This window comes from Chelonoidis abingdonii, chromosome 21 (assembly GCF_003597395.2).
Source record: "Chelonoidis abingdonii isolate Lonesome George chromosome 21, CheloAbing_2.0, whole genome shotgun sequence".
NCBI lineage: Eukaryota > Metazoa > Chordata > Testudines > Testudinidae > Chelonoidis > Chelonoidis abingdonii.
Genome location: NC_133789.1, coordinates 4,042,764 through 4,056,738, shown reverse-complemented (window position 1 = coordinate 4,056,738; position 13,975 = coordinate 4,042,764). Strand labels below are relative to the sequence as shown.

Sequence of the window (13,975 nt, the reverse complement as noted above, 5' to 3'; positions counted from 1 at the left end):
CAATCTCATGGCTGGGCTTGCGATCCGGGCCCGAGATGGGGACTGGGATGATCTACCAGCGCTGGGTCAGGATGGGCTGGAACAAGGCCCGAGGCAGATTCTCTCTGGAGGCTGCTGGGCACAGACAGATCCTGCGTGTCTCTCTGGCTTCCAGCCTGTGCTGCCCAGTGGCACCGCATGGGGGCTCGGTGCCCCCGTTCTGCCCTGGCACATACCAGGCTCCTGGTGGGTGACTCCGAGGTGCTGCTGAAGCTGGATCGGTTCAGGTGGGCCAGCGAGGTGCCGTAGCGCAGTGTCTCGTAGATGGGATCCACCCTCCCGCTGGGGCCTGCAGAGACGGGGGAGGGTCAGGGATGCCAAGTCAGCCTGTAACCCAACCATGTGCTGGGAGACCCTGCACCAGGGGGAGAAGCTTGCTACATAAGGGGTGGGGCTTAACGCTGGAGGCCCTAGGATCCCCTTAACCCTCTCTCCTTGCAAGCGCTGTAATTAGGGTGACCAGATGTCCCGATTTCATAGGGGCAGTCCAATATTTGGGGCTTTGTCTTATATAGGTGCCTATTACTCCTCCACCCCCATCCCGATTTTTTACCTTTGCAACCTGATCACCCTTGCTGTAATCCCCCTCCCTTCCCCCCCGAAGGGATCAGTAGCCCAAGAACATCCCTGGGGTCTGCCCTACTGCTCCAGCACCACTCACAGAGACCCCTCCCCAGGGCCAGTCACATCCCCCTGCTGCAGCTGGCATTTGGTAGATCCTGATAAAGGGACCCTGAGGATTCTCATGGCTCAGGATCCCCCCGCCAACAACTCCAGTGGGACTGGGCTGGGGGGCGTGTCTCACCTGCAGGGGGTGACTCCTTGGAGCTGCCCTGCTGATGGTCCTGCACCAGGAGGGGGGAGCTGAAGTTGCGCCGGAAGGAGGTGGCCTGGCAGGAGAGGAAGAAAAGAGGGAGAGAAATGTAACAGTGACTGGGGGTAGCGGACAAGCCCCTTGGTCTGCCTGTGGCCCCATAGCCAGCGGGGCACCCTTCACCCCACTGCTGTGGTAGCCCAGGCTCAGAGGCACCTCCAGACCAGCCTCACTTCCCCCCACCCCCCGAGGGGCCAGACAGATACAACCAGGCACATGGGGGCAACAGTTTGACTAGGAGTCAGAACTTGAGCTCCCAGCACCCCCGTCCTTGCCAGCAGGGGGTGGTAGCGTTCCAGGTCTGCAGACGCGCACGGGTGTGTGATGTTCCGGCCAGCAGAGGGCAGTGGCGTGCCTCCACCTATCCTCCCGCCAGGGACGGAGGAGAGTGATGTTGCCCCCTGGGGACCAGCTCCGTGGATGCTTACCGTCTTGCCAGGACACTGCTGGTGCGAGACCTCCTCCGAGCACCACAGGTGCACACTAACCTTGCACGTTTTACACCGCAGGCCTTGCTTCGAATTGCCTGCAATACACCAAGCGCAAACAGGTGCTGGGTGAGAGAGGCCCCAGCCTGGGGGGTGAGGATGGGGCAGGGGAAGGATTTAGAAAATCCCCCATGGGGTCTCACTGTGGGAGAGGCGTGAGAGCAACCAGGATTTGGAGCAGAGCCAGACCTTGGGGGTGAGACCCAGGAAGGAAAGGGCAGGTTCAGAGTCCTTTGTACATTGTGGGGGGGGGGGGAAGGGAGGCGTCAGAAACAGCCCCACCCAGAGGGCACCCCCTCTGCAAGCTCAAGGAGGGAGAGGAATGAAGCTCAGAGCTGAAATAGCAGGAGGGCTTCAGGGCAGGATTGAGGGGCACCAGCAGATCTGGATGGGGATGGGGGTGCCCAGGCTGGGAAAGCAGGGGGCTGCAGGCTGGGATCGAGGGGCAGTGCTGGATGGGGATGGTGGTGCCCAGGCTGGGAAAGCAGGGGACTGCGGGCTGAGATCGGGGGCATTGGCAGAGGCCGAAGTAGCAGCGCGTCCCTGGGTTAGTTCGCCTGCCCTAGGAACGGGGTCCCCACGGCACCCACCTACGATGAGCTGGTGGCACATCTCACACGGGCTGTGCTTCCTGAAGACGTGCTCCTGGAAGCTGTGCGTTCGCATGGGCTTGAGGGGCACCAGAGCCCGATGGCAGGCGATGGGCGAGTGCTCGGCCCGGGGCAGGACGGCCTCGGTGGGCATCGGTGGGGGAGATGGGGGTGGCAAGGGCGTTGGGGGGCTGAGCAGCACCTCGCAGGGGAGTTTGAGCTCGCTGTTGGATCGCAGGAAGAAGTTCTCCACGCTCTTGCTACGCAGGATGGTCTTGAGGGACAGAGAGCGCTTGAGCCTCTGCATCTGGGGGGGAAGGGGGGGAGAAGAGCAGAGACCCGAGGAGCGTCACGGGAGGAGCAGCACAGGGCACGGGGGCTCTGACTGCTGCCCCCTACCCCACCCTCTACCCTAAACCCAGCATCTCAGTCCAGCTGCCTCTCTCTGTGACCCGCCTCCTGGGCTGCGTCCTGCCAGGTCCCCCAGGAACGGGCTCCAGGGGCATTGCTGCCCAGCTGGTAAGCGCTCAAGGGTGTGAATGGCCTGGAGCAGTTGGGGGGGGGGGGACTGGAAATAGGCCCTGGAGCCTCCCCACATGCAGGCCCCAGCCCATCTGACAGCAGGGGGCAGCAGCACGTCGGGGGGTGTCTCTGTCCCAGCCCAGGCACCCCCAGCACCACAGCTGGTGCCAGTCGCCCCCCTTGTTGGCTGGGGATTAAATGGGCATGAAGGCCAAGCTCCTTTCTCATCCTGGGGGCGTTCTTGTGCTGAGGCAAATAGGGGGGGGGGGGGGGGGGATGTGCCAGGCTCAGGCACCAGGCCATGGAGCCCACCAGGGCTGCACAGAGTCCCCCTTCCCCAGCCTCTCTGAACTACTGATCCAGTAACCCCAGGAGAGGGAGGGGGACACCGACCACCAGCCATGGCTCTGAATCCTGCTCTCTGGCCTGGAATCCGCCCCCTCCCCCCCCCGCCCGCCAGTCTCCGCCGACAAAAGCCATAATCTGGGTTTGGAGATGTTTTTGTTGAATCTATTAATCCCCCTTCCCTGCAGAGCCTGTGTGAAGGCAGGGGGCGGGCAGGGGGGCATAAGAAACCCCACTTGGTGATGTTGGGGAGGCGCCAGCCCTCCCTTCGCTGCAAAGGCCTCTCCCTTCCCCCCTCCACAGAGGAATGGGTTAGCAGGTCCTGCCTTCCCGACTTGCACCCCTCAGTTCCCATCCCCTACCCTACCCTGTCCCCCTCAACCCCCTGCTCGCAAGGTACAGCCTGATCTACGTAGGGCTGCAGGGACTCCCCGCCCCAGCATCTGCACACAGGCCAGCCACGATCTCAGCGCTTCCTGCACCCCAGAGCAGGCCAGGGACTCAGCCCCATGCATTTCCCACCCCAGATTGGGCTGGGGCTCTCGCCTCTCTGAGAGCAGAGGCAGGTGCAGAGCCGGATCCAGCTCTGAAACTTTAGGAGAGCAGCTGCACCTGCCAGGGATAAGGCAATCCCACCGATAGCCCCACTCCCACCCATAGCTCCACCCACCATCCCATAGCCACACCCCCATCACTTCTACTGGCTGCTCCCTTTTTCATCTCAACCAAGGGTTAAAACCCTTTGGGTCACTGGGCCACTAATATTATCACTCATAACTCCACCTTCTCCCCTTAGCCACACCCCCTGCCCATGGCCACACCCCCACCCCTTAGCCACACCCACATTCATGGCTCCTCCTTTTCTCATATGCCTTTTCCCAACCCCATTATGACAGCCTCACTCGCCCCCACACACACATCCCTTGGGGTGCAGGATCTCCCCAGCCCAGTGACTGCTCTTCCCACAGTGATACAGGCCCGAGTCTCCTGTCTCTCCCCAGCATGTCTGCCCTGGAGGCCGCTCCGGGGCAGGGACGTGGAACATGTGGCGGGCTCAGAGCTGCTGCATGTGGCACTTGGGTCCCCAATCCACGAGATAATAAACCGGGAGAGACACCAAGCACAAGGCGATTAGCCACGGACAGGACCTGACACACACACAGAGCCCGGGGTTGCCGGCAGCCAGCTGAGGCCCCAGCTCCGTAACTAATTGCCTGGAAGCCTGGTGGGAATTCAGTTGTTCTGGTTCTGGCTGAGTCCTCGCTCCCTTGGGCCCTGTCTGAATGGGGATCGAAGGACCCGGTGTGGAGATCACTCGCTCACCCGCAGCATCACGGGATCTGGGGTGCAAGCAGCCAGCAAGGGGGGAGGTGCAGGACTGGGAATCAGGACTCCCGCCCAAGGAACAGCCAGCGTGAACAGCACTCGCTTTAGCCCTGTGGGACCATCCCTCCCTGCCTTGCTTTCCCCATCTGTGTGACACCACAGACTTCGCAGGCTAACCGCACCTGCTTTGAATCCCCAGCTGCACCCCAAGGCAGGTGCCACATGGGGCATCACGTCACTGACGGTGCAGATCTGGGTCATGCTGTTGCCTTGCTGCTTGCTGTGTTGGCGGAGACCCCTCCATGAGCCAAGCCCTGCACCATTTGAGCTAAGGGGGAATCCCCATGAGCTGCTGCCAGTACAGGGCCCGTGACACACAGTTGAGCAGCGCTGATCCTGTTGGGTGGGGGTTACTGGGGGCTCAGACACAACTGCCAGTTCAATATAATAGACAGGCCCTTTCCTATCCTGCTGCCACAGGATAACAAGCCAGACACAGCCACAGTGGCTAAAGCAAGAGCGACATGAAATAATCCCTCGCTTAGGCTGAGGTTTCAGATCAGCTTTGAATGAGCCTGGCACCCAGAACCATCCCGCCACTGGCTCGGAGCAGTCTCTTGTCCTTCATTTATTCAAGGTCTGGCACAGTCCCTGCAGCCCTGCTGCAATGGCCCCCGTGGACGCCAGAGTCCACGTCTGCCTCGGCCACGCCCGTTCCCACCGCCGTGCCACTCAGGGACCCTGGGGTGCTGCAGAGGAGGTGCTGGGGCTCCAATGCTGTGTGCGTGGGTGCTGCGGCAGGGATCTTTGGGCCAGGGGGTCCCAGCGTCCGTCACCCCCCAGAGGCAGGCCCAGGGCTGTTCTCTGCCCACCCTGGCCAGCATGGGGCTGCAGGGCAGGGTGCTCAGGTTGGTGGGGGAATTGCACTGGTAACAAGGGGGAGGCCAGCGACCATCACTGCAAAGGAGCTGCGGGGCCAGGTTTAGGGACAGGAAGGCGCGAGGATCGCAGGATGCCCAGGGGGAAGGGGAGCCACCAGGCTAACCTGGCACAGCCACAATTTTTGGGCTATTCCAGAGTCCCCAGCCCAGCTCACAGAATCTCAGCTGTGCGAGGGAGGGTCCCCTTTCACCTCCCATGACCACCAGAGCCACATAAGGGCCTGCGTCACCTGGTCAAAAGAAGGCAAAGGACAGCAGGACTTCTGGGTTCACGTCCCAGCTCCATGGCTGTTTTGCTGGTGATCTGGAGCAAGTCCCTTCCCCCCTTCAGTGCCTCAGTTTCTCCATCCATGAGACAAGTGAGGAGCTTTGCAAGGCACCCTTGGGAATGGACGAGACATGCCCCATACCTCATCCTGGCACCACCCCCTGGGGGGCAGTGGGGGGAGGCACAGAAGCCAGCATATAGATGGGAATAATTGGCTGAGTTTTCAGGACCATGCACCCAGTTGATGGCATTTCTCCGTCTGCCACACACTAGTTCTTGACCGCTGCATCTGATCAATTCCAAAATCGCAGGCAAAGTTCTAGGCATCTGTGGCCAGACCCCTGCTGATTTTGGAGGGCCAGAAGAAAACCGAAAGGGGGACTGTGGGGGACACATGGAGCTCCTGCCGCCGGATGAGCACAGACACAAGCACCTCTGCGGTTGTCTGGAGCTCAAAGAACTGGCTGAGGATGCTGTTAACGTCTCATAACACACCTCAGCTTGGCTCATCCTCCCAAGAGTCTAGCAAGAGCTGACACTCTGAATGATTTACCCCGGGCCCTCCCCCAAATCATAATGGGGCATATGGGGGGAGGGATTGGGGGCATGCACAAAGGGCCCCTGAAGGGGGGGGAGATTGGGGGTTTCTAGTATGGGAGGGGGGGCAGACAGAGCCCCTGGCATGGGTGGGAAGGGGGAAATGGAAGGTGCTGGGAGTACATACAGAGCCGCTGGTATAGACCCCCGGCCTAGGGCTGAGCCCCCTCCACATCACAGCCATACAGAGACCCTCTGCACTGGCAGCCATGCTCGCCCCCCCACCCTGGTCACCAGCACTCCCGGCCCCCTCGGCCCTGGGGTACATCCTGGCGGGGCTCACATGCTGAGAGATTTCAAGATGCTGGGGGGGAGCAGGGACACCCCTTCCCCCAGGGCAATACACTTTGGGGACAGATCAGGAGCTCTGCACGGGCACAAGGCAGGGGGCAGCTCTTGGCTGAAATGGGGGGGGTCTCTCTTTCCCTTGCAGTGACTTCCCCACTCTCCCCATCTCCCTCCCTCTCTGCTAGCTGGAGCTCTGTGCTCCAGTGCAATCCATCTCCCTCTCCCTCCCCCTCCCCAGGGGCCAAAGCAGTTGGCCAGGTGGCCTGTGTGCCAGCTGAGTCAGAGGGCCCTGCCAGCCCACGGGAGGCAGGTGGGCAGGCCCGAGGGTCCACTCCGTCACTATCTCCAGACGGACCTGGTCCCAACTCAGGGGGGCATTGGCAGCAGCAGGCAGGGTGCCCGAGAGGATGCTCTCAGGCAGGATAATGGCATGCCGCTTGGCTGGCATCCCGGTCCCTCCTCGGGGAACAAAAGGTGATTAACCATGAGCATAGGGACTCGTCAAGAGATCTTAATTAGACTGGAGAGGGGGGAGATGCCAGCCTGGGCAGGGGAGGAGGGAAAGCCTCCTGCCACCCCAACCCTGGGCTCTGTTGATGCCACTCCATCCCAACCCTCATGCAACCCAACTTCCTGCTCTCCTTTGGGGCCTGCCTGTTTGATGGGACCATGGACTGGATCCGCAGTTGGCGTGAACAGACCCCGCTGGAGTCCGGCTCGTTTCCACCCACCCAGCAGCTGGTCACGGGCATCCAAGCAGGATTCCGCCCCCTGTGCACGGCACCTACTCCACTCCCCCACCCCGCAGCCTCCATCAGAGAACATCTATCCTAGCCCGGATCCCCACACACAGCCTGGATCCTAGATCCACACATCCACCCATCCCGCCACCCTGTGCCCCCTCTGGGAGCAGCCCCAGAAGCTCCAGGGCTGTGTCTGTAAGGGGCCGGCACTGATGAAAGGACAATTTCTATCCAGATGGGAGGGGAACAGCAGCTCACCAGTCAGAATCTTCTCCCACTTGCCAAAGCCCCCTGACTTCCCCTGCAGGTCAGGACTGAGGGGGCATCAGCAGAGCTTGTGAGGGCAGGGTTGAGATATCAGGGGTGGCAAGTCGGGATTGAGGGGCACCAGCAGAGCTGCAGGGGGACAGGGTTGAGAGAGCAGGTGTGTGGGGAGAGGGGGGCGGAGGGGTTAGCCAATCACTCCCCTACACTCCCAGGTGGCTGGCCAATTTCACTCTTTGAGTAGCACTAAACTGATCCTCCGTCCCTCCTCCACCATCCCCCCCAGTTAAAACCCGAATCCCCAGAGTCTTTCTTTAATCACCTAACATCTGCGTGGACATGTGGGTGTCTACAGGTGGCTGGTTGTGATGCTAGGACTGTCTGCGAGTCCCCCCAGCTTCTCTGCTGCTGGGCAGTGAAATCTCCCTGCATCCATTCCAATCCCAGCTCCCCCACACTCAGCGCTGGGCCACCCCCAGAACTGGGCTGTGCTTTGGGGGTTGGGGGTAAGTCTCCGGCAAGCCCTAGGGCTGCGATTGGGGGAGGGGGGGCACTGTGCCAGGGTCACGGGGTCGTTTGTTATTGTAGGGTTGCTCCTGAGTGTTGGACTGTTTCGTGTCGGGCTGCTCTCATGGGTGCCAGGCTGGGAAGGTGAGTGTCTCGGGGAGGATAGTAAATGACAGTGAGGATGCAGACACCCCCACAGGTGATCCCTCCCTCGCCCACCCGGGACCCTTTAATTGGATGCTCAGAAAAAGCTGGCAAAGCCAGATCAAAGCCGCCATCTGAGGATGCGAGAGAGATTCCTGAGGCCGTGGCAGGGAGGGAAGGGCCGGGAGCCATCCACAGCTCTCGCTTTTATCCCTCAGCCGCTCCCCTGAGCTATAAACACTTGGCCCTACCCCGAGCTCTATTTTTAACCTGCCCTAGATGCCGCTGCACAGAGCAGCTGAAAAGGTGGCAGGTGCCGCAGTTCGGAGACAGGATGAGCCCAGAGCGCTGCCCCCTCAAACGCCTTCCCAAAACCTCTCCCCTCCTGAAACATAACTGCCCCCCATGCCTGGCATGTTCCCCTTGCAGGGGCTGACCCCAGAGCTTGATGCATGGGGTGTTACTGCGGGAGCTGGCGGGAGACGCAGACACACAAACCTGCCACTAGAGGGGGCCAATGAGCCCTGATGCACCGTACCCCGGTGTGAGGGGACCGCCCCTCCTCTGAGAGACCTGGCATCACCCAACCCACCCCACGGTGCTCCAGACAGCTGGGTGCCAGCGGGACTCGAGCCAGCGGCCCCTGGAGCTGAAAGAGGAACCCATTGGGCGGGGAGGAAGTAGGAGTTGGCTGCAGTTGCTGGGGCAGCCAGCAGAGGGGAGAGGGAGCTGCCCCAAGCCAGACAGTGCTGCAGGATGGCGAGATATTAACCGGATTCTTGGCTAGCCAGGGGTACTGGGGAGGCAGGGGAATAACCCTTAACCCTGAAAATCCGTAATGGCAGCTCTCCGTGGCCGACTGTCTCCAGGCGGCTCTGCTCATTTCTGGGGCATTGGATGCGCTGCAAGGCCAAGACCCGGCCCCAGACAGCCCTCCACCCTGGCCCAGATGAGGCCGGGATCAGACCCCCTGCCCTGGATCCAAACTCCACTGCCACGCGCCCAACCCCAGAATGGACTAAAAACCCCAGATCCAAACGTCAGGAGATGTTCAAAACCCAGCTCCTGCTGCCAGCTTTGCAGATTGAGTCCCTTCTTGAGCACTGAGACTGATGCGACTTGCTGCATCATGTCGTTCCCCCTCACCACCACAGAGCCCCAGTTCCTCCAGAGGAGCGTGAACCTGAGCAGCCCTCCTGCCATGCTACCTCAGCTCAGCGGAGGGGGTGGATGCCCGCCGTGCCTCACTGTGTGCCAGTTCTCAGAACCAGGGCACTGGATTTTGCATCAGGACATTTACCAACTGGATCAAGGAGGGTTAATCAGTCCATCCCGGGGCAGATTCACCCACTGCAGGGCAGGGGCAGCTGGCAACCATGGGGAAGAGAGAGGGGAAGGATCGGGCCCCTTCCAGCCGCTGAGCTTTGCTGCCAGGTTTGATGTGGGTCAGAACGAGCACCAGAGAAAGCCCCAGGGGATCCTGAGGCCAAGACATCAGGGGGCCCCAAGAGGCCGATCCTGGCCCTGCCCCTCCCTAGCATCAGTCGCCTTCTCTTCCCCCCGTCCTGCCAGGATCCCAATCCCACTGCACTGCCCACTCCCATGACAGGGCTCTAGCAATATCACCTTCCCTCTATCTCCCCCATTGGGCGCTTGCTCTCTCTCCCATTTCCCTGCTCCTCCGAGGGGCACAGAGCTCCGTGGGCTGCTGGGGGAATTTGCAGGCGTCACCCTCCAGGGATCCTGGAACGCGCTGCGGCCAGGCACCATACCCCTGTGGGGGGATTGGCCACAGGAGCCTCGGGCCACAGACCCACCATGCCAAGGAGGCCGTAACTACGAGGGGAGACGGTCACACCCATCGAGCTGCAGATCCCGCTCCTAGGAGGGGGGGATGTGGGCAGGGATTTCCCCAAGGGATGCCCATCGTTCTGCAGAGCACAGGCAGAGCAAGGGGCACAGGCAGAGGGGACCAGCTAAAAGCTGCTGAGTCCGCAGTGCACAACTGAGAGTTCTGATTGAAATCCCCCCTCGTCACCGGGCCTTCCTGATTTCAGGGACCAATTTCTACTGCCCTGAGCCTGATTCCCCACCATGACCCAGGGGCCTCGCTGCCCCACATCCGCACATGGTCACAGGTTCCCCACACTCCCCGAACCAGCACAGAGCGAGTGGCAAAATGACCTGGCAGCCTTTGTGTCTGGTCTGTGCTCTGGCCCCAGGTGGTGTAGGGTGGCAGGAGATCGGGCCCGTGGATTCCCCAAACACACTGCCAGGCTGCTCCGAGGCGCCGGAAGGCTGCCCAAGATGCCTATGTGCAAAGCCGTGTCTGCTCTGAAGTGGGTCAGGGAAAGGAGCGGGGGACCCTGCCTGGCAGCTGGTCCGATCTTTATAAGCCAACAGACAGGTTTTTAAATGGAGAATGAATTTGAGTGGCAGGAAAGTTTATTTGGCAGCTCCAACCCCCTTTCCCTGCAATGGGATAAGCTACAGAAATCTCCCTTGGCCGCCCCCAGGGGTCAGCAGACCCAAGGCCCAACCACTCCTTGCCACATCTGCTCTCATCTGCCCCTTCTGCAGTAGCTGCAGAATCCCCCACACACCCCTGGCTGGGTCCCTGGGGAGATCCAAGATTTTAAAAGGGAGAGACAATCAGGGTGGCGATCCCAGGACTGATCAGTTATTGTGTGAGCTGATTAGCGGCCTGGAGGAGTCCTGGCCTCAAGGAGGGGGCCCGGGCCCTAGGACTGTAGCAGATCTGGGAGCGGGTGCAGGGGGGTGGGCGGATGCCCAGCTGGCGAGATCCTGGGGACAAAGGGCGGGAATTTCAAGGCCCATTGAGCCCAGTTCGTCAGACTCCTGTGGAGGCACCCGGCCCTTTGTGGGAGGGGAAGCCCAGCAGCCCCCAAGGAAAGTGCCAGGGGTCTCTGCTGGGGCCTCTAACCACCCCCATCCGGCCCCCTCCCACAGACCCATCCCCTGACTGACCTCCAGATTCCTGGATCCTCTTCCCAGTTGTCCTCCTTTGGCAAAACTCTGCTCCCACTTACATCGGGGTCCAAGGCGGGGGAGGGGGTTACTCTGGATTTACACTGGGGTGGGGGCCCACTTCCTGCCAGCCCCCCATCCCAATGGATCCCTTGGCCCTCCTCCCCTCCCCCACCTCCTTGGGGGAAAGGCCGGGACAGAGTCAATGGGACTGTGGGGTCAGCTTCCTGGGGTTCCCACCACTGCACTGAGCCAGGCTTCCCCAGATCCGGCCTTAGTATTGTGTCTCCCCTGCGCCCCCCATTCCCTGCCCTATGCACAATGTAGCATGGGGCATTAGCACTGCAGCCCCTCAGGCCACCCCAAAACCAATCGCCCAGGGCAGCTCCCCCATGCTGGTCACCATTCAATGCCAGGCTGAAGGTGTGGGGGGCTGGAATTTATTCAGCACTAATCCAGCATTTATTTGCGGGTCCCCTGCTGGGCAGTGGGGTGACCTCACCCCCCCCCCGCCACAGAGTATTGCTGCAATAACTAGATCTGCTGGGATTCTGCACCCACGCCCCCTTCCCTGCCCCCCACCCCCATGGTGCTGGGGAGTCCCCAGGTTAGTGCTCCAGAATCCACCTGCTCCATGCAAACAAGGCACCCATCTCTGTGGCATCTGATCTCGTCACAACCCTGATTTTGCTGTGTTGAGAGATGAAAATTATGCTCTAGAGTCCATCTCTGCCCGCCACAAAACCCACCTTCTCTGGATTGTATGCCCAGCCTCCCCCACAAACTCACTGCCTCTAGGCTGTGTGCCCAGCCTCCCTTACGAGTCACAACCACACACAATCCATTTTACTCCGACATGATTCCAAGGCCGAGCGTAACCTGCAGCTGCTCCACAGATCGCATGACACGCCAAAGCTGCTGACAGCACCCTTTGCAAAAGGGAAACGAGGCCTGATTCTGTTTGCATTTACACTGGTGCAAAACCAGCGCCACTCCACTGGCATCAATTCAACTACTTCTGATTTATACCAGTGCGAGAGCAAAATAAACAAATCACACCCTAAACTTTTCCCCATTACAATCCTCTGCTCATGCCAGGGCGGCACTGGGGCTCCCCTAGCTCAGGGCCATTGTAAATCTGCACCCCCCTTTTCCCCTGCAGCTCAGATGTAAGCCCTAGGGATCAGCCCACCATTACACTACTCCAGTATTACGCCCGGGGAACTCCACTGAACTCCAAGGAGTTATGTCAAACAAAACTAGGGGGGTACAAAGAGGATCAGATTGGGAATCCGGAGGCCCAGTTTATGCTCCAGGTCTCGCCCTGCTGCTGTATTTGCTTGAATTGATTTGATTTGAAGCTGTGTGAACCCCAAACTCCCACATTTAAATCTCCCGCCGAATCCGTTCTCATCTCTCCCCCCAAACTGCTTCTGATTCCAAGTGAAGGAGGGGCTCCCGCCTCTGTGCTCCGGCTGCTCAACATGCATAGATGATGCCAACAAAGCCTGCAATTAAGCTGGTGGGAGAACAAGTGACATTGCTGCAGATACACACGGAGCTACATGGCCTCTTCCCAGACATCCCCATGCTAAATCGCAGCAACCCTTTGGACCCCTGCCTCACCTCCCCCAGCCTCAAATGTGTGGCACCCCCCATGCCACGCGAGACATCCCCTCTCCCATGCACCCACCCGCCCACGTATGATCCAGGGGCAGGGTAACCACAGCAAATATGAAAAATCGGGATGGGGGGTGGGTAATAGGAGTCTACATAAGAAAAAGACCCAAATATTGGGACTGTCCCTATAAAATCGGGACATTTGGTCACCCTAGCCAGGGGACAGCAAGGAACCACAAACACCAGAGCAGTCCCAGCTGTTTTCTATTTAAATCCCATTTGCCTTTTAAATCGCTGAGGTCAGGAGAGAATCCAGGCTCCAGCCTGGACGCCCGGGCAGTTTTTACAACCCAGTTGTATTGCAAGCAAAACAATCTCCTCCCCCACCCCCCCAGCAAGAGTTTAAGCCAAATTATGCAGTAAGTGCGTGTGTGTGTGTGGGGGGGGGGGAATCAGCCAGCCCCCCTCGGCTTTTATCTGATTTGCTTGGCCCTTGGGTTGCACAACCGGGGGCGGGGGGGGCGGTTCAGCCCAATTCCAAGGTTGCGCTCACATCTGGCCAGGGAAAGCCACCCAGAGCCCCAGAAAAGGGCGGCTCATCCCCACAACCGGCTGGTGGCGGCTGACCCCAGCAAGCCAAACCACCCAGCCTGGGCAGTCAGCGATTGAACTGGGGCAGGGTGACACTGGGCATCCATCCTTTGCAAATCGAGCTGGGGGGGACGCATTGACCCCCTCCCTTTCAAGACGCGATGACACGCTGCGGGGGGGAGGGGGCTAGGACTTCAAGTGAATGTTTTAAAAGGGGGGTGGGGACATACGTGCCCCCCGGTCTATGGGTCGGAGAGTTACCTTCGTTTCGTGGAGGCTGGAGATGGGGCCCGGGGACCGCTGGCCATCTGGGTTTTGGGGGTCATTCTCCTTTTCGGTTAGCTCCGTCATGATGCTGGTGCAAACAGGTCAAGATCTGGTGGGGGGAAGATCCCCCCCCGCCCTCTCTGGTTTTCAGAAAAAGAATAAAAACCCGCCTGGGTGCTCCCAGAGGTGGGGGGCAACCCCGGCGCCTCCTGTCCACACTTGGAAATCGAATTCCTTGATCGCCCCTTATATTAACTCGATTACAATAAATCCTCTACCCAGACGCGTAGCAAACCCCGACCCCTGGCTTGTCCGGGGCACCCCCCGAGCCCGTCCCTCCGCTCCGGGACCCGGCCAGGCTGCTCGGCGCTGGATGCGGAGTGCCCGAGCGCGGCGTGGGGGACCCAGGTTTGATTTAGGAGGCTGCCTGGCTCCGCCCCCTTCGCTTTACGAGAAGTTTATTAACCTCGCTCGTTTTTTGGCTATGCTAATGAGGGGCCGCCTACCGCCTGCCCATTGGCTGCCCAGCAGGGGGCGGAGCGGCCCATCCGCGCCCCGGCCGCAGCCCAGCTC

At 60.3% G+C, this 13,975-nt stretch overlaps 1 protein-coding gene across 1 annotated transcript in view; it reads right to left on the bottom strand.

Moving 5' to 3' along the window:
* Positions 1–13,765, bottom strand: part of STAC2 (SH3 and cysteine rich domain 2) — a 20,984-nt gene extending 7,219 nt beyond the window's left edge. Inside the window, 5 exon segments of the mRNA XM_075059810.1 lie at positions 212–328; positions 845–929; positions 1,342–1,439; positions 1,992–2,298; positions 13,397–13,765. Coding sequence (XP_074915911.1) covers positions 212–328; positions 845–929; positions 1,342–1,439; positions 1,992–2,298; positions 13,397–13,486 — 697 coding nt within the window. The 5' untranslated portion in view covers positions 13,487–13,765.
* Between the last annotated feature and the right edge of the window lie 210 nt (positions 13,766–13,975).